Here is a 19,177-nt window from a genome sequence, read left to right on the forward strand (position 1 = left end):
AACCAGAATATATATAATAGTATAACTACAGGCAAAGATAAACATTACTGTATGCATACATTTTAACTTTTAAAGATGTTGTTGCTAATGTGACATGTCCAAATGTTGCTAACGTTACTAATTTTTGTCTCTGTCACATTAGCAACAGCAGTAATTAAAAACATGTTTTTTTTAAAGAATCTGGCATAAATTCAACTTGTATAATGTTAATATATGTAACACATGAAAATCTTAACTGATTAAAAAAAAAATACTGTGAAGAAGAGGTCAATTTCCTAGCAAAATGAAAACTTTACGTCACATTTTATGTCCGTTACATGTCCAACAAGTTATACATTATTTATTTCCACTAATATATTGGAAATAGTAATGTGTTAGATGCTAATTATCTTCCAAAACCAATTTACTTTCAGAATGTGTTTTAGTTTTAACTCAGGGAAAAGGGTTTAAACCAAAATTTATGCAATTTTGGACAAGGGTGGAAAAGGAGAAAATGTGGGCAACCCTGTTTCATTGGAAATTATTCAATAATCTGGTACATTAAATTGGTACCGTTTATTTTATTACTATGTGTTGGAAGATTTAAGCCCTACTGATCATAAATTTTCAAAAAATATAATTTGTTTCCATGAAATGTCTACTTTATTTTTTTATTTTGAAAGTAGGTGACAAAACACAATACTGAAAAATCTGCCAAGTGCTGTTATACATAACAAAAAAAGTAGAATAACAGAAATACTGAAATCCAAGAAAAATCCTACAACAACCATGACAACTGACAAAATCTAATCACCAAATTCATCAAGCAACATAATCCAACGTTAACAGTTCTGAATATAAGTTACACAATACTTTACAATTGTTAAGCACTGGTTATGTTTCATGCTATTTAAAATCCTAATAATTATAAACAACCTTGGCTTATGTAGTTAGGATTAATTTCTGCAAGCACTTAGTATAATAAACATACTGCCCTCAATTGATGCAATTCTGGGCTGGCAAACAACTGCATTCAGAAATATTAATTCAACACTTGCAACTTCGTCTTAATGTTAGATTTATTTTTCTTTATTGGATATTGTACCTCAACACTTAAGACAGTATATATATTTACTACATATTTATTTTTGTATTTTTTTTCTTTTCTAGATCAGATAACACAGGATGTTACCACTGTGGTATGGCTATCAATTCATGGCATTAGTGAGCCGAAAGGTTTGTAAATATTGTAGCTTTGCCTTTTATTTTTCAACCTTTTATTTTTAATTTTGTGTTAAATGAGGTCTTAATTTCCATTTAAGTTAAATATTTCTTTACAATTATGGAAACAATGCTGAATTTTCTGTTTCCATTCTCTAACTGAAGTTTGCATCAACCAAATAATATAAAAAATGTATACACAATGCTTATTCACACAAATTTTTAATGAAGCATGAATTTGGGTACATTCACTTTTAACGTTATGGGTTTATATGTCCGTTTGATACAACCGCAAAAAATAATTAAAAAAAATTTAGTTGATATTTGTTATACGTTGTTGTCATCTGCCTTGTTGAGCGTCATCCAAGACCAATGATTTCAGGATAATAACTTTAGTATGTATAAGTAAATAGAAATCTATGACCACAAAAGGAAGATTGGGATTGGTTTTTAGAGTTTTGGTTCCAACAGTTTAGGAATGAGGGGCCAAAAGGGTCCAAAATTAAACTTTGTTTGATTTCATCAAAAATTGAATTATTGGGGTTCTTTGATATGCTGATTCTAATCGTTTATTTAGATTTGTGATGTCTGGGCCCCTTTATCAAATTGGTCCACATTGAGTTCTAGAGGTTCCAAAATTGAATTTTCTTTGATTTCATCAAAAATTGAATTGTTGGGGTTCTTTTTAAAATATGCTGAATCAAATCATGTATTTAGATTTTGTATATTGGACCATAGCAGGTAAATGTCCAATTTAATTTTTTTAAGTTCTAACACAACATTCATTGTGTGTCAACTAGCTATGTAGGCCAAAAATTAATTATTGTTTGTTTCCCTTTCCACGACTAACCCTGTAAAATCACTGCAACACGAAAAATTTTATTGGCCATTCTTGTCCAAATTTTTTTTTTCTATGTTGGTTTTTAGTGATATCTTTCCGATGCGTTGGTTTTTTTTTTATACCTTTCTGATGCTGCAGTCATCAAACGTTTTAAATCAAAGCTTTTTTGCTTTGAAGCTTCTATATGATTTGGAATCAAGAAAAACAAACATAATGCCTTGCCACATGATTTGTGTTGTGTGCAAGGGTGATCTTAAATCTGAAGCATCTTTCAACCCACTGAGTGCACCTTGATTGGATTTGTCTTTAACCTCTGTTCCTGTTTAAAGGATAAAATCTTTTGAGTAAAAATAGTCTGAGACGTCTGAACAGGTTGAGCACAAGTCAGGAAATATATTTCCTGCTTTCAGAGAACGTCCCTGATTTCTGGTGTAAAAAAAAGTTTAAATGTGATTTCATTTTTATGCCCCACCTACGATTGCCCCACCTACGATAGTAGAGAGGCATTATGTTTTCTGGTCTGTGCCTCCGTTCGTTCGTTCGTTAGTTCGTCCATCTGTGTGTCCGTTCGCTTCAGGTTTAAGTTTTTGGTCAAGGTAGTTTTTGAAGAATTTGAAGTCCATTCAGCTTAGTACACATGTTCCCCATGATATGATCTTTATAATTTTAATGCCAAATTATAGTTTTGACCCAAGTTTCATGGTCCACTGAACATAGAGAATGATAGAGCAAAGTTCAGGTTAAAGTTTTTGATCAAGGTAGTTTTTTAACTTTAACTTTCTTAAACTATCCTGGGTTTGTACCAAACTTGGACAGAAGCTTGTTTATGATCATAAGATAGTATCCAGAACTTAATTTTGTAAAAAATTAAATTCATTTTTTCGGTATTTTTCGGGCGTCAATCAAATGTTGTCCGTGCATTAACTCATGAACAGTTCAACCAAAGCTTTTAAAATTTTAATATGTTGTTACTGACAACTAAATGAAGGTCAAGTTCAATAATGGCGATTTTGACTTTTACCGTTCAGGAGTTATGGTTATTGAAAGATTGAAAAATTGAGTTTCCAGTCGTGTCCGTGCATTTACGCACGAACTGTTCTACCAAAGCTTCCCAAATTTTAATATGTTGTTACTGATGACAAAATGGAGGTCAAGTTCAATAATGACGATTTTGACTTTTACCGTTCAAGTTATGGTTCTTGAAAGACTGAAAAATGGAGTTTCCAGTCGTGTCCGTGTATTTACACATGAACTGTTCTACCAAAGCTTCCCAAATTTTAATATGTTGTTACTGATGACAAAGTGGAGGTCAAGTTCAAAATGACGATTTTGACTTTTACCGTTCAGGAGTTATGGTTCTTGAAAGATTGAAAAATGGTGTTTCCATTTATGTCCGTGCATTTTCTCATGAACCATTCAACCAAAGCTTTTGAAATTTTTATATGTTGTTACTGATGACAAAATAGCGGTCAAGTTCAACATGTTCTATAATGACGATTTTGACTTTTACCGTTCAGGAGTTATGGTTCTTGAAAGATCGTAAAATGGCGTTTCCATTCACTTTATTGCATTTACTCATGAACCATTCAATCTAAGCTTTTCTAATTTTAATATGTTGATACTGATGACAAAATGGAGGTCAAATTTGATATTGACGATTTTTCCTTTCACCATTCATCAGTAATGGTTCTTGTGATATTGCTAGGACACAAATAAATGTTAATAAATCCGGTTTGCTGTCGTTGTGACAGCCTCTTGTTTTCCTTTTTTTTGTTCAGCCTGCGATTTACAGCAAAAGTAGGTGAGACACTGGGTTCCGCGGAACCCTTACGAATTTTTTCATTACAAATTTTATTCATCACACTATTAGTTATTGCTTTATGATATGGTACAAAAATCAACTAAAAAAATCAATTTTGTTTGCCCCCAGGTGACTTTTAATATGTTTATAGCATTGAAAAAGCTCCACATTATCTCCCTTTGATGCAAAAATACATTTTTTTGGCATTAAAGTTGAAATATCTTTTTTAAATCATCGATGACCTATATTTTTTATTATTGTTTTCAAAAAGCTGTACATGAACTAAATACTTGTAAAATTTAAGCGATTTCTGTAATTTAGTTCTTTTTTTATTTCGATATTACTTCTTTTTCTCCTATTAGTTCAACAGTAAATAAGGACATTAACAAAAAATTATGCTTCTTTCAGAGGCAGATTGTTAGCGTAAATGAACGGTGACCCAATTTTTTTATTTCATTTTTAGCTCACCTGGCCTAAAAGGCCATGTGAGCTTTTCTCATCACTTGGCGTCCGTCGTCGTCGTCTGTCGTCGTTAACAATTTTTCAAACATCTTCTCCTCTGAAACTACTGAATGGATTTGGATGAAACTTAGCATGATAGTTCCTTAGATTATCCTGCACAAAATGTGTGCTTCGATTTTTGATCCGTCAAAAAACATGGCCGCCCTTACTTTAAATAGAACATAGGGGTCAAATGCAGTTTTTGGCTTATATCTCAAAAACGAAAGCATTTAGAGCAAATCTGACATGGGGTAAAAATGTTCATTAGGTCAAGATCTATCAGCCCTGAAATTTTCAGACGAATCAAACTAACCATTGTTGGGTTGCTGCCACTTAATTGGTAATTTTAAGGAAATTTTGCAGTTTTTGGTCATTATCTTGAATATCATTATAGATAAAGATAAACTGTAAACAGCAAAAATGATCAGCAAAGTAAGATCTACAAATAAGTTAAATATGACCAAAATTGTCAATTGACCCCTTAAGGGGTTATTGTCCTTTAATGACAATTTTTTATACGACCGCAAAATTTGAAAAATTTTTCGTCGTATATTGCTATCACGTTGGCGTCGGCGTCGTCGTCGTCGTCCGGCGTCCGAATACTTTTAGTTTTCGCACTCTAACTTTAGTAAAAGTGAATGGAAATCTATGAAATTTTAACACAAGGTTTATGACCACAAAAGGAAGGTTGGTATTGATTTTGGGTGTTTTGGTCCCAACATTTTAGGAATTAGGGGCCAAAAAGGGCCCAAATAAGCATTTTCTTGGTTTTCGCACTATAACTTTAGTTTAAGTTAATAGAAATCTATGAAATTTTGACACAAGGTTTATGACCACAAAAGAACGGTTGGGATTGATTTTGGGAGTTTAGGTTTCAACAGTTTAGGAATTAGGGGCCAAAAAAGGGCCCAAATAAGCATTATTCTTGGTTTTCGCACAATAACTTTAGTTTAAGTAAATAGAAATCAATGAAATTTAAACACAATGTTAATGACTACAAAAGGAAGGTTGGTATTGATGTTGGGAGTTTAGGTCCCAACAGTTTAGGAATAAGGGGCCAAAAAGGGACCCAAATAAGCATTTTTCTTGGTTTTCGCACCATAACGTTAGTATAAGTAAATAGAAATCTATGAAATTTAAACACAAGGTTTATGACCATAAAAGGAAGGTTGGTATTGATTTTGGGAGTTTTGGTCCCAACAGAATAAGGGGCCCAAAGGGTCCAAAATTAAACTTTGTTTGATTTCATCAAAATTGAATAATTGGGGTTCTTTGATATGCCGAATCTAACTGTCATGACTGTGTATGTAGATTCTTAACTTTTGGTCCCGTTTTCAAATTGGTCTACATTAAGGTCCAAAGGGTCCAAAATTAAACTTAGTTTGATTTTGACAAAAAATGAATCAGTTAGGTTCTTTGATATGCTGAATCTAAAAATGTACTTAGATTCTTGATTATTGGCCCAGTTTTCAAGTTGGTCCAAATCAGGGTCCAAAATTAAACTTTGTTTGATTTCATCAAAAATTGAATAAATGGGGTTCTTTGATATACCAAATCTAACTGTGTATGTAGATTCTTCATTTTTGGTCCTGTTTTCAAATTGGTCTACACTAAAGTCCAAAGGGTCCAAAATTAAACTTAGTCTGATTTCAACAAAAATTGAAATCTTGGGGTTCTTTGATATGCTGAATCCAAAAATGTACTTAGATTTTTTATTATGGGCCCAGTTTTCAAGTTGGTCCAAATCAGGATCTAAAATAATTATATTAAATATTGTGCAATAGCAAGTCTTTTCAATTGCACAGTATTGCGCAATGGCAAGAAATATCTAATTGCACAATATTGTGAAATAGCAAATTTTTTTTTAATTAGAGTTATCTTTCTTTGTCCAGAATAGTAAGCAAGAAATATCTAATTGCAAAATATTGTGCAATAGCAAGATTTTTTTTTAATTGGAGTTATCTTTCTTTGTCCAGAATCAACTTAAATCTTTGTTATATACAATATACAATGTATATTCACTTTTTACTACCAACTGATAAATTATAATAAATAACATTCAGTGATAACAAGCAGTTTTTTTTACATCTTAATATTTTATGATGTATTTAAATGAGTAGTTATTGTTGCAAACTCCATTAGATATTTTAGTTGAGATTAGTTTTGGAATAAGGGAAAGGGGGATGTGATTAAAAAAATTGGGTTCAATTTTTCTCATTTGAAATTTCATAAATAAAAAAGAAAATTTCTTCAAACATTTTTATGCCCCACCTACGATAGTAGAGGGGCATTATGTTTTCTGGTCTGTGCGTCCGTCCGTCCGTCTGTCCGTTCGTTCGTCGTACCGTTCATCCGTCCGTCTGTCCCGCTTCAGGTTAAAGTTTTTGGTCAAGGTAGTTTTTGATGAAGTTTAAGTCCAATCGACTTCAAACTTAGTACACATGTCCCCTATGATATGATCTTTCTAATTTTAATGCCAAATTAGAGTTTTTACCCCAATTTCACGGTCCACTGAACATGGAAAATGATAGTGCGAGTGGGGCATTCGTGTACTGAGGACACATTCTTGTTTTGAGAGGATTAATATTCAACAGCATAGTGAATTGCTCTAAGAGAAAACAAAAATTTTAAGTTCATTAGAACACATTAATTCTGTGTCAGAAACCTATGATGTGTCAACTATTTAATCACAATCCAAATTTAGAGCTGAATCCAGCTTGAATGTTGTGTCCATTCTTGCCCCAACCGTTCAGGGTTCAACCTCTGCGGTCGTATAAAGCTACGCCCTGCGGAGCATCTGGTTACAATTTGTTCATCATATTTGCTAACTTTAAAAAATCTTCTCCTCTAAAACTACTCAACCAAATTCAACCAAACTTCAACTGAATGATCAGTAGGGTGTATAAAATAAAGTTTGTGTTTTATTTTCTATTTTGTCTAAAAACATGGCCGTCATGGCTAAAAATAGAACACAGGGTAAAATGCAGTTTTTGGCTTATATCTAAAAAACTCCAGCATTTAGAGCAAATAAGACTAGAAGTTAAAATATTTATTAGGTCAAGGTCTACCTGTCCTGAAATTTTCAATTTGCAATTTGCAAAAAAAATAATTTGTTGTGCTACTTCCAAAAAATAGAAAATATTCTGACCAGAAAAAAACCCATGTCCCCCTACAAGTTAAATGGTCCATGCCTAACTGTTATTAATGAAATCATTAAATGTTTTGCTGTTATTGGAGCCCCTTGCCCCTTCTCAGCAGTGGAATAAATTCAAATCATGAATGAAGAAATTCGAAAGAATAACAATTTAATAATGTAACAATAACAATTTTATTGTTAAAATTCTTTTATTGTAACTATAATGTAATAAAAATAACGTCCTGCCGCTCTTCTTGTATGCATATTATATTAGAAGGAAACGTGTAAACATGGTAGAACTTGTATTTCTAATATTGAAGAATTGTTAGCTGTACATGTTTGCCTGGCATGGTTCAATATGTTCAATAAGGCATTATTTACCAGGTGAGCGATTCAGGCTCTTGAGAGCCTCTTGTTCTATTAAGTATATAATAAAGTTCATTTATCATGTTTATAGAAAAATATAAAGAAATCATATATTAGAAAGAAAAAAAAGATTTATACTGGAGAGCCCCCTTAATATAAACATATTTTATTTGTAATCATCAAAGGGAATGAGACACAAGTTAAGACTTATGATGTCTTCTTTGGTATCTTTTCTTGTCTACATGAAATTTTATTTTGCTGTTATCACAGTCCAGGCAATTACTGAAAACTGTAATATTACTTTTTTATATAATATTACAAGTAAAAGTAATATTACAAAAAATAGTAATATAATTCTTATATTACTAAAACCTGTAATATTGTTATATTACTGAAATGTGTAATATAGTCTCCATATTACATAAAACAGTAATATTACTAGAAAATGCCTATATTACATAGAACTGTAACATAAGGCTAAAAATCACTAGGTTTTCATACTTTAATTACTATAATAATTTAGACGTATGATGATAATAAATTAATTATTAAACAATTCCAAATAATAATAATAATCCAATTAAAGTACATAGTATCAATTCAAAATAAAAAATCCAAAGTAAAACTATTTTCTCCTTACAATGTAAAATATAAAATAAATGCCAAATTTACTAAATCATAAAATGAACTTAATCTCAAAATCAAAATATAAAAGTCTTAAAAGTATTTTCTAAAATTAAATTATGATTTAGAGATAAATTTTGTCTCAACACTGCACAGTCAACTAGTAGACTGGTAAAACAATCTTTTAGGTCTAGTATAATGACATGAGCATGACGAGTAGTGTGAGGTTACGCTTCCAGAACACTGACTGCTATCTTAAAATATTCTCAAAAATAAAAGGGGAGTCAAAAAATACATTTTTGTCCAAACACTACAAAGTCAACTGGAAGACTGATCGTCAGTCCTACAGGTCCAGTATAATAGACTTTATCAGTGCAAGTTTGGGTTTCCGAAGGGTGACTGCTCTTCCAAAATTTTGCAACGATATTTATACTAAAACACAAAATAACTCAATTTATCCCGACATGTTAATATTACTCTCATTAGCAAAAATAGACTTTAATTAACAACGCCTAATCATATAATGTTTTGATAAAATCTGTGGATGCTAATTGTCGAGCCTGCAACTTTTGTTGCAGAAAGCTCGACATAGGGATAGTGATCCGGCGGCGGTGTTAGCTAACTTCTTAAAAGCTTTATATTTTAGAAGGTGGAAGACCTGGATGCTTCATACTTTGTATATAGATGCCTCATGTTACGAAGTTTCTGTCAGTCACATGTCCAATGTCCTTGACCTCATTTTCATGGTTCAGTGACCACTTGAAAAAAAAGTTCAGATTTTTTGTAATGTTGAATTCTCTCTTATTATAAGTAATAGGATAACTATATTTTATATGTGCGTACCTTGAAAGGTCCTCATGTCTGTCAGACAGTTTTCACTTGACCTCGACCTCATTTCATGGATCAGTGAACAAGGTTAAGTTTTGGTGGTCAAGTCCATATCTCAGATACTACAAGCAATATGGCTAGTATATTCGGTGTATGGAAGGACTGTAAGGTGTACATGTCCAACTGGCAGGTGTCATCTGAACTTGACCTCATTTTCATGGTTCAGTGGTAAGTTATATTAATCTGAAGATCTGTTTACTTTTTTGTGATGATTCTTTATCTTATTTTAGAGTGATCATGTTTATTAAAAATACATGTTGTGCTGTATCTCAGAAACTATTTATGATTATTCCATAAATCTTCACACACTTTTTAGTTATATTAAAACCACAAAAGGAAGATTCAGATTTTTTTTTGGTGGTGATGGTCCAAACTGTTTAGGAATTACGGACCAAGACCAGTATTTTTCTATCTTTATCTATATAGTCAATCTAGACTTCAAAAAAAGAGTGACGAAAGATACCAGAGGAACAGTCAAACTTATAAATCAACTAAAATAAATTGACAACATGCACCTGGCTAAAAATAAAATAGACAAACAATAGAACACATGACACAACATAGGAAAATAAAGAATAAGCAACACGAATCCAATCAAAAATTGGGGGTCATCTCAGGTGCTCCGGAATGGTAAGCAGATTCTGCTCCACATGTGGCACCCGTCATGTTGCTTATGTAATAACAAGTCCGGTAAATAGTCTAATTTGGTAGGTCACATTCATGAAAGGGAAGGGGATTGTAGTAACAACATAAGGAACATATCCGATATTTGTGAAACAGTTATTTCATAACTTCAACTTATTAATACCTCAAGTAGAAGGTTGCATTGGGATTTTCACACCAAAATGTATGTCGCTTGAAAAATGTCTCACTGAGTCATGAAATGTTTACAGATATGGTGTGTCTGAATGATCTTGATGTGAATGTTTCTTTAAATTTAATTTCTTATTGTCTGTTGATAAGTTTATCTTGCTGTTAAAAAGTGTTATAAAATAGTATATATACATGTGTATATTTAAAAAACTGACTGCATGACAAATCTCAAGTGACTTAAGAAAATAATGTGATTCTAATTGTCTAGTTTATTGAAATATTTTCTTCTTTTTTCACTTTTTTTATAATTTATTGTCTTAGTTCACTTTTTTGAAAATTTTGCTTTTCAATGTTTTATATACTCATCCTCTAATGCTGTTTTATTTGATATTTTAGCAATCCATGGTGAATTTAAGTCACCCAGAAATACTGACAATAAAGAATGTAACAAAAGATAATGCTGGATGGTATGGTTGCTGGCTTTCTATTCCACTTGGTAGATATTACCAGACTGCCTGGCTAACAGTTTTAGGTAAAGGCTTAGATAAGAATGAGAAAAATTTGTTTTTCACCAAGAAATAATACGTCTTAGAGCAAAATATTCACATAAAAATTATTTAATCGTTTGGAGAATTTAATTATCAATTTTCGATTGCATCATTATCAATAAATTTTTTATAGACTGTCATAAAAATAGGAGGTTTGGCATCATGAAAATTGGAAATGTACAGTTTTTTCTTAAAAAATTAATTCTTTTAATGCCGCCACAACTGAAACGTCATATTATTTTACCCCTGTCAGTGTCTCTCTGTATGTCATTCCCATTATGGGTTTACAGTTATTCCACTTAACTCCTCCTACAGTTTGAATTCTAGGAAGTTTTCACTCTGATGTCTGTTTGTAGTCTTTGTACATGTATTGAAGGTGTGCATGTGGTCAGGGTTTTGATTTTGTTTAATATTTGCTCTTAATCATTTTTTGTAGTAGTTACTTGCATAAGGGGAGCTCGCATACAGATAATTGTCCTACAGTTTTATGCTAGGAAGTGTTCACTTAGTTGGTGGTTTTTCCATTTTTTGTGCATGGGGTCAGGATTTTGATTCTTATTTATATTTGCTCTTTTGGGTGATAATATAATTTACCTTTGTCATATTTAAGGTAAAGTGTTAGACAGTTATTTTTAAATAAGACTTTGCATCTGCAGGGGCATCATTTGTGTCTGTCAAAGAAATCCAACATTGACTTTGCTATAAAACAGTTTCAGAGTGAAGTGTGGCCAGGGATTTCACTTAGTCTAGTTTGTATTGTGTAATAATTAAATTTTGTATGTCATACATGTGATTCTTCCGATGGGAGTCGAAATCTCTTGTTTTTCAGACCCTCTTCCATCCCTCCCATTAAAATTTGAAATCTACAACTTTTGAAAATGTCAACATCGAAAAAGTTTCAGTAAACATTTTTGTTTACAGAATTAAAACTGACAGGGTAAAACTCTTGAGAAACTCGAAATTGATATCGGAAAAGTCTGTAAAAACAGAAGGTCACCATTTCTTTTTCTTGTTTTTGTGTCGTAAGGTAAATAGCTTCGAGTAATCAATGAAGGTGTTTATTATTAGACTATATATACAGCAATAACAAATTATTGGCAATTACCTGGTCATCAACTAGCTAGTTTAAGACACACGTCTGGATGATTAAAAGTGAAATACTGACAATGGATTAAGATGTAAAAAAAAAGACTTTAATTTGATGCTGTTGAAAACATTGAACAGTTATAGTACTGAACCTCAAAGACAAATGTCTTAATGAAATCAAATACGATATTTATGGCTTGTTTTCTATCTAAACCAATGGAATACCTAAGTATAAGTATGTTTGTCTTTGAAAATTCTAAATTTTTATAATTTGATGAAATGCAAACTATGTTATCCCATAGACATATAATGTATTATACATGTATGTCTCTGTTATTACCAAATACCCTAGCAGCAAATTAAAAACAACCAATTATCTAGCCATATTTTCTCTGCCTGGAGATCTGATTTTAAATTGTACAAGTCCAGTGCCATTGGGTCAAGATCATGCTTACTACACTTCTTGCCAAGCTGACTATGGTGACCCTAATGACTTTATTAAACATATCGAGACAGCTACCTACCAGAAAGCCACTGCTCAATAGTGTTACCAAAGTTGACATTATGTAGCTTAAGCAGAGATACTTTTTACCAACTATATATGATGGCTGATCACTTTATCTTAACTTTATATATGTAATAAATAAATATTTGAAACCCCCTTATCTTATATTTCTATCAAGTAAAAATGGCTATGCAGGTGCTTAAAGTATAGAACACTTACAAAAAAGGAGAATAAGCAGTTTTAACACCAAAAATAATCATGGCGTTCATCGTTAAAAATGTTGAATTTGATACACACTTTAGAGTAACTTATGTAGTGGGTTATTCAGTGTGCACCACATTTTTTTTAATGATATTATTCCTTCATAGACAGAAAAAAATATTACAATCATTCCTAAAATAAAGACTTTTAACAATTAAAAGTTTGATGAGGAGGAAAAAAGGATTGAATTGGATATAAATATTGTAGATAAGCCAGCTATTGAGCTGACACATATTTACCATTTCCTTTCAAACATATTATTTCATCTTTTGAAAACTTTTTAATTACAAATACTTTAATTGCAGATGAACAAGCAGAAGCAGTAGACATTAGGTCAGGAGGAACAAACGATAAAGAGCAAATAGTAATCTACATTATCGGTGGTGTCGCATCAGTAGTTGTTCTCTTCCTGTTACTCCTGATATTTATATGTTATAGACGTTACAAGAGGGTTCAGTCCAGCAAATATAGAAATGTCAAGAGAGTAATTGTCATGACACAGGCTAGTTTCAATATTCAAACATATTTTATTACTGATAAGTTCAAATACAAGTGCACAAAAAAGAATATGTTTGACTTATTCGGTTATAATTAGGAAATGAAGTTTTATGAGGAAGTTGTCTTTATATGGTGTAAAAGTTACAAAGTAAGTCTTAAGAAAGGAAGATTATTGAGATTCATTAAATGTTCATCAGTAATGTTTAGATTATGAAAATAGAGATATTCAATCTAGACAGAATCTAATTTAGTTTTAAGGAAGTTTTTGTCAATTTTAGATTTGAATATTTATAACAGCTTTGCATCTGGACTTGCTTCATTTATTATTAGCGATAGTCTGTGTGCTCTTCAAACTTTTATGATGTTTATTTCTATTACAAAATCATGATAATTAAAAAAATGACATGGATTTGCACACAAATTTGAAACAGGTATACATTTTAATTTCATATCAGAATGTTTTGCATCAATTCCAGAATGAGAATTACCATCCATACAAATCTTATGATGGTACACAACCATTTGTTTTACCCTCAATCAGAATTGAACCTGGTCCAAGAAGACGCTTGTCATCTGATTTTACCATGATGTCAGAGTATGATCTCCCTCTGGACAAACACTGGGAATTTAGACGGGAACAGTAAGTTAAAGCATAACATTGACCATTCCATGAAAGTTATCATACTGTAAAGACATATATATTGACTCATGACAACATTTTAACTTATATCTGTCCACCCACAAATAGCATTGCTCACTGTTTCTGACATCCAGATTGTTTCTTTGGTTAAAAGCTGTATAATGACCTGATATTTGATTGGTTGTATCAATTTTCAGATGAATTCAATAGATATTGTAACCACTGTAGTATGAAATATAACAAGAAGTTTTTCCAAAAACTCTTTTTTTCCAAGGTTTAACATTTTCTCATATATATACTGGAATCATTAGGGCTCAACAATAACACTTGTCTGATTGTCTTGTACTGGAGGATAAAAAGGTCAGACAAGTAAAAGCTATATCAATATTAATTTAATTTAACAGGTTTATATGCTCTTATAATATACTAGATTATGGAGTGTGTGTCCGAGCGAGAATATTTAGTCAGACGTCAGTCGCTACCCTGATATACCCTATCTTTTTTGGGTAATTAATACAGATAGCGTTTGACATCTTTAGCTGAACAGATTTATCATTTTTTCATAACTTAATTCATTGTATGCTGGTTCATATTCTGGACACCAGTCTTTGCTCCTTTCTAATATAATTCACAAACAAAAAACAAATAGGAAGCTTAGAAATGGAAAAATATTAAATACTTAACTCGTTCAAAGGGTAATTGCACGTCTCAATCTTCAAAATCGCCTATCTAAAAATACTACCATCGCTAACATTTTTAAAAATAAAAATCGTGGTTACCCTTCTATCGATAAGTGTCATGCCAAAAAATGAGTAACATGTCCCTGTCTTTCCACCAACAATACGGTAAGGTCCACACTTAATGGTCGCTCATTTTCTTTAAAATTTGAAACTGATATAACTTGAAAAACAAACAGTCTTATTTATTTACTCACATGAAACAAACCAGGATGCGGTATTCAGTACGTAGGTTAAACTGGTCGATATTTATCTAAACGCACTCAAGAAAATAACCCAATAAATTCAAAAGTATCATTTATCAACACCTTAAGAAGCACAGTCATCTTATCAAATATTTAGCAGTTCAACCTTTGGTTAAATAAGCAGCCTGGTGAATCTCATTCAAAGTTTGTACAATCACGGAAAATAATTGAATTAAATTAGATTAAAAAATATCAAGAACCGATACTGTTAACATTTTGGATATTGTTTCTAAAACTGTTCGAAAAAAAAACATTCTCATGGTCGTAGAAAAAATCACAATCAAAGAAAATTTCGGACCAATCACACCAACATTTCGGACCTAATTTCTATTTCAAAAAACAACAGCAGACATTATCTGTTAACAAAGCTCTGTTCATTATCGATTAATAAGTTAAATAAAATTTTAGAGGATTGCAACACAATTTCATATAGCAGTCCTAAGTACGAAATTGTTCAAATTATAATGGCATATTGTTATTCTAAACTGTTTCCTAAAATTGATCGTCCTGAAGATCATAAAAAACATTTTATTAAAATAAAGTATGTCAATAAAGGTTTTGATTTTGTAAATATTGCTGGTATTTTTAACAACCATTCTGTTAAAGAAAAAATCCTGGATATTTTGATAATACTGAGCTCCCTCTTATTTGTTATATTTACAAGAAATCTACATGGAAATTTGTGTTAAATTATAGCCAATTGTGTAAAGATTTTAATATCAGTGAAAATACACCTACTTCATGTAATTGCAGTAATTCCAAATACATTTATGGACCAATTTCCCATGTTATAACAGGAGATCTTAACATATTTCAAGACGGAGAGTTAAAATAATTCCTCAGTAAAGGACCTAATTATCTTCCCCAGTCAATTATAAATTGGAATGAGTGTCGTAATATCATCCATGACTCACTCTGTACTTACTGTATGAAATGGATAAAACTGGAAAAAGCTGACAAAAAATTCGACTTTATAATAAAAACAAGATACAAATCCAATGAATTTACATTGACATGCCTATCAGACGGTGCCTCATATGCAAGTCTGATTTGACTTGGCATTGTTAAAAAGTAGATCCTAAGTTCTGTGACATGACTAGTTTCAGTTTTTCTTGACTAATAATTTTTGAAAAATATTTCAAAAGATATAAAACTAACTTCTGTTCTATTGTTTTAAATTTCTTTTGTTCCTTGAATCAACTTATAATGCAAAGTCCTCCTAAACAAGTTGAAAAAAATGTTATTGTAGAGGTCTGATCATGCAATACAATGTGAGAAACTTGATTTTCTGGTAATTTTTTAAAAGAGCAAATATAACATTCTCACATTACCTAGATAAAAAAAAACATGTGTCTCGGTACAAAATTGTTCAAAAACACTGAAAATTGTAAATCATTAGTAATAAATGGTTAACCCATTAAAACATTTAATCCATCACTGCAAATGTTTGCACCTGTCCTAAGTCAGGAATCTGATGTACAGTAGTTGTAGTTTGTTTATATAATTTATATGTGTTTCTCGTTTCTTGTTTTTAGCTCACCTGGCCCGAAGGTCCAAGTGAGCTTTTCTCATCACTTGGCGTCCGTCATCCATCGTCGTTAACTTTTATAAAAATCTTCTCCTCTGAAACTACTGGGCCAAATTTAACCAAACATGGCCAAAACATTATTAGGGTATCTAGTTTAAAAATTGTGTCCAGTGACCCGGCCAACCAACCAAGATGGCCGCCAGGGCTAAATATAGAACATAGGGGTAAAATGCAGCTTTTGGCTTATAACTCAAAAACCAAAGCATTTAGAACAAATCTGACATGAGTGAAATTGTTTATCAGGTCAAGATCTATCTGCCCTAAAATTTTTAGATGAATCGGACAACCTTTTGTTGGGTTGCTACCCCTGAATTTTGCTGTTTTTGGTTATTATCTTGAATATTATCATGATTATAATAGATAGAGATAAACTAAACAGCAATAATGTTCAGCAAAGTAAGTTTTACAAATAAGTCAACATAACCGAAATGGTCAGTTGACCCCTTTAGGAGTTATTGCCCTTTATAGTCAATATTTAACCATTTTTCATAAATCTTAGTTATCACCAAAACACAATTTTGTCATGTCCTTGAATATTCACATAGACAAAAGTGAGCGACACAGGCTCTTTAGAGCCTCTGGTTTTATATAGATTAGAACGTTGGTTTTCCCGTTTGAATGGTTTTACTCTAGTAATTTTGGGGCCCTTTATAGCTTGTTGTTCAGTGTGAGCCAAGGCTCTGTGTTAAGGCCGTACATTGACATATAATGGTTTACTTTTATAAATTGTCATTTGGATGGAGAGTTGTCTCATTGGCACTCATACCATATCTTCTTATATCTAAGAAAATGTGTACAACTATTAGAATTTTATTTAGTTATATATATATATGGTTACATCAATCAGTATCTCAATATCTAAATGAATATGAGATGAAATAATTTATTTATTGTTATAGGTTATCACTTGGTGAACCTCTTGGGGAAGGAGCATTTGGTAAAGTTTTTAAAGCAGAAACTGTTGGTTTAAATAAAGGTCCAACAAAAGTCAAGATGTTGAAGGGTAAAATTTACTTATATATTTTAGATCAAAAATCAAATAGTATTAATGAAAACTGGATTTATGCTTAGGTTTTCTTTTTTTATTAGACAAGCATAAAATTTTGGGAAATAAGAATTGAATTTTTTCCATCTTTTTTATCTTTATTGAAAAATTTGCATTGTTATGGCCCTGCAACGAATATGGCCCGCAACAAAGATGTCGGTGCCATATAGTTTTATCCATGTCCGTAATTCGGTCATTCCGTAATTCTGTCATTCCGTCATTCCATCATTCTGTCATTCCCTAATTCCACAACTAGGAATTGTTAAGTTTCCGTTTTGTTCCGCTTGGCTCATTTTTGCTATAATTATGGGCTTTGAACTTTGATAATTTTTTGAAAATCACAGTTAAAAGGATGAATTGTTTGAGTATAAAGGACAAGATTATAAATATCCAATTAATGTTCTGAGTCAAACAATAAAATAATTACAAATCAATTAATGTCATTAGTGCTGTAATGAATTGTTAAAATCTCAATACTTTTATTTTTTGTTTGATGATTCTAGCTGTTAATCTGGATTATCCCACCTCAATCAACAGGCCTTGAAGTAATAAATATTTGAGTCAGTTTTTTGTACTTAAACAAATAAAAACCAATCAAAATGCTGGATTTTATGTTTTGAGCAAGATTTTTGTGCTCCGAGCACTGAGCAAAGTTTTATGACTTCAACCCCAGGTCTAATGAATGTCAAAACAAATCAGTGACAGGTTGACCTTGTTCCTAATTAAATTTGTTCAGGTTACAATTATGTGATAATCATGTTTTCAATCATAATTTCTTGAAAGGTTTTAAACAGTTGTTTAAAAGTTGAAAAGTTACAAAGTAAAAACGTATTTATAAAAGTAAACTTCTCATAGAATAAATCATCACTTTACAATATTATGTCACATGACTGACCAACATGACTTGTGATCACCTGATATATTATATGGTTTATCTTTTCAAAATGAGTGTTGTTTATTCAATTTTCATACACTTTTCTTCAACTCTTCACATACAAAACAATAAGTTATGACAACAAGGAACACAACTCTAGGCTGATTTAACCAATAACAAAAGCTTTATTGTGTCTTCAATATTAAGACAATTGGCAAATTTCCGGATTGCAAAACATATTGACAAATTTACACGAAAAACGTAACAACAAAGATATAAAATGTATTTTATTTGAATAAAACATGACAAATCAAGAATATTAATATTATAACACATAAAAAACAATCAAGGTTTGAGCAAAAAAAATCCTTACTTTTCACTTCAATTGGAAATTTCTTGGTCCAATTTTGGACCTGAAAAAAAACTAAGAAAATATTTGTAGTCATGTATAACACACAGGGTATAAATGTAAATGTGTTCGTTATACATACCAAAAGACAGTACTCCTTATTACATAAACATGGATAGTTTGTAGGATCGATTAAAACCCATTTTAATGTCCCATTTATTATGCCCCATTTTGGTGCATTATGTTTTCTGTTCTGTGCGTCCATTCATTCGTTCTTTTGTCTGTCCATTTGTTCATCTGTCCATCCATTGGTTCGTTCTTCCGTCCGTTTGTCCTTCTGTCTGTCTGTCCCGCTTCAGGTTAAAGGATTGGTTAAAGTTTTTGGTAGAGGTAGTTTTTGATGAAGTTGAAGTCCAATCAACTTGAAACTTAGGGCTCATGTTTTCTATTTTATAATCTTTGTAATTTTTATGCCAAACTAGAAATTTTCCCCCATTTTCAAGGTCCACTGAACATAGAAAATAATAGTGTGGATGGGCTATTCATGTACTGGGGACACATTCTTGTTAGCTATAACCATTTGAGCTTATGTTATCACTAATGACTTGGCGTCCATCATCATCTGTTGTTA

The 19,177-nt window shown here is 31.5% G+C and overlaps 2 protein-coding genes across 2 annotated transcripts in view; both read left to right on the forward strand.

The window, feature by feature from the left end:
* LOC143054316 (translin-like) overlaps window positions 1–19,177 on the forward strand; it is a 201,222-nt gene that overhangs the window by 56,581 nt on the left and 125,464 nt on the right. The window lies entirely within an intron of this gene.
* LOC143055142 (fibroblast growth factor receptor 2-like) lies at window positions 709–18,103 on the forward strand. The gene is made up of 6 exons (XM_076228283.1): window positions 709–1,215; window positions 10,567–10,702; window positions 12,876–13,072; window positions 13,545–13,708; window positions 17,178–17,281; window positions 18,060–18,103. The coding sequence occupies exons 1-6, from the start codon at window positions 1,165–1,167 to the stop codon at window positions 18,101–18,103; spliced, it is 696 nt and encodes a 231-aa protein (XP_076084398.1). The 5' UTR covers window positions 709–1,164.

The sequence above is a fragment of the Mytilus galloprovincialis genome, chromosome 12 (genome assembly GCF_965363235.1).
Source record: "Mytilus galloprovincialis chromosome 12, xbMytGall1.hap1.1, whole genome shotgun sequence".
NCBI classification, from domain to species: Eukaryota; Metazoa; Mollusca; class Bivalvia; order Mytilida; family Mytilidae; genus Mytilus; species Mytilus galloprovincialis.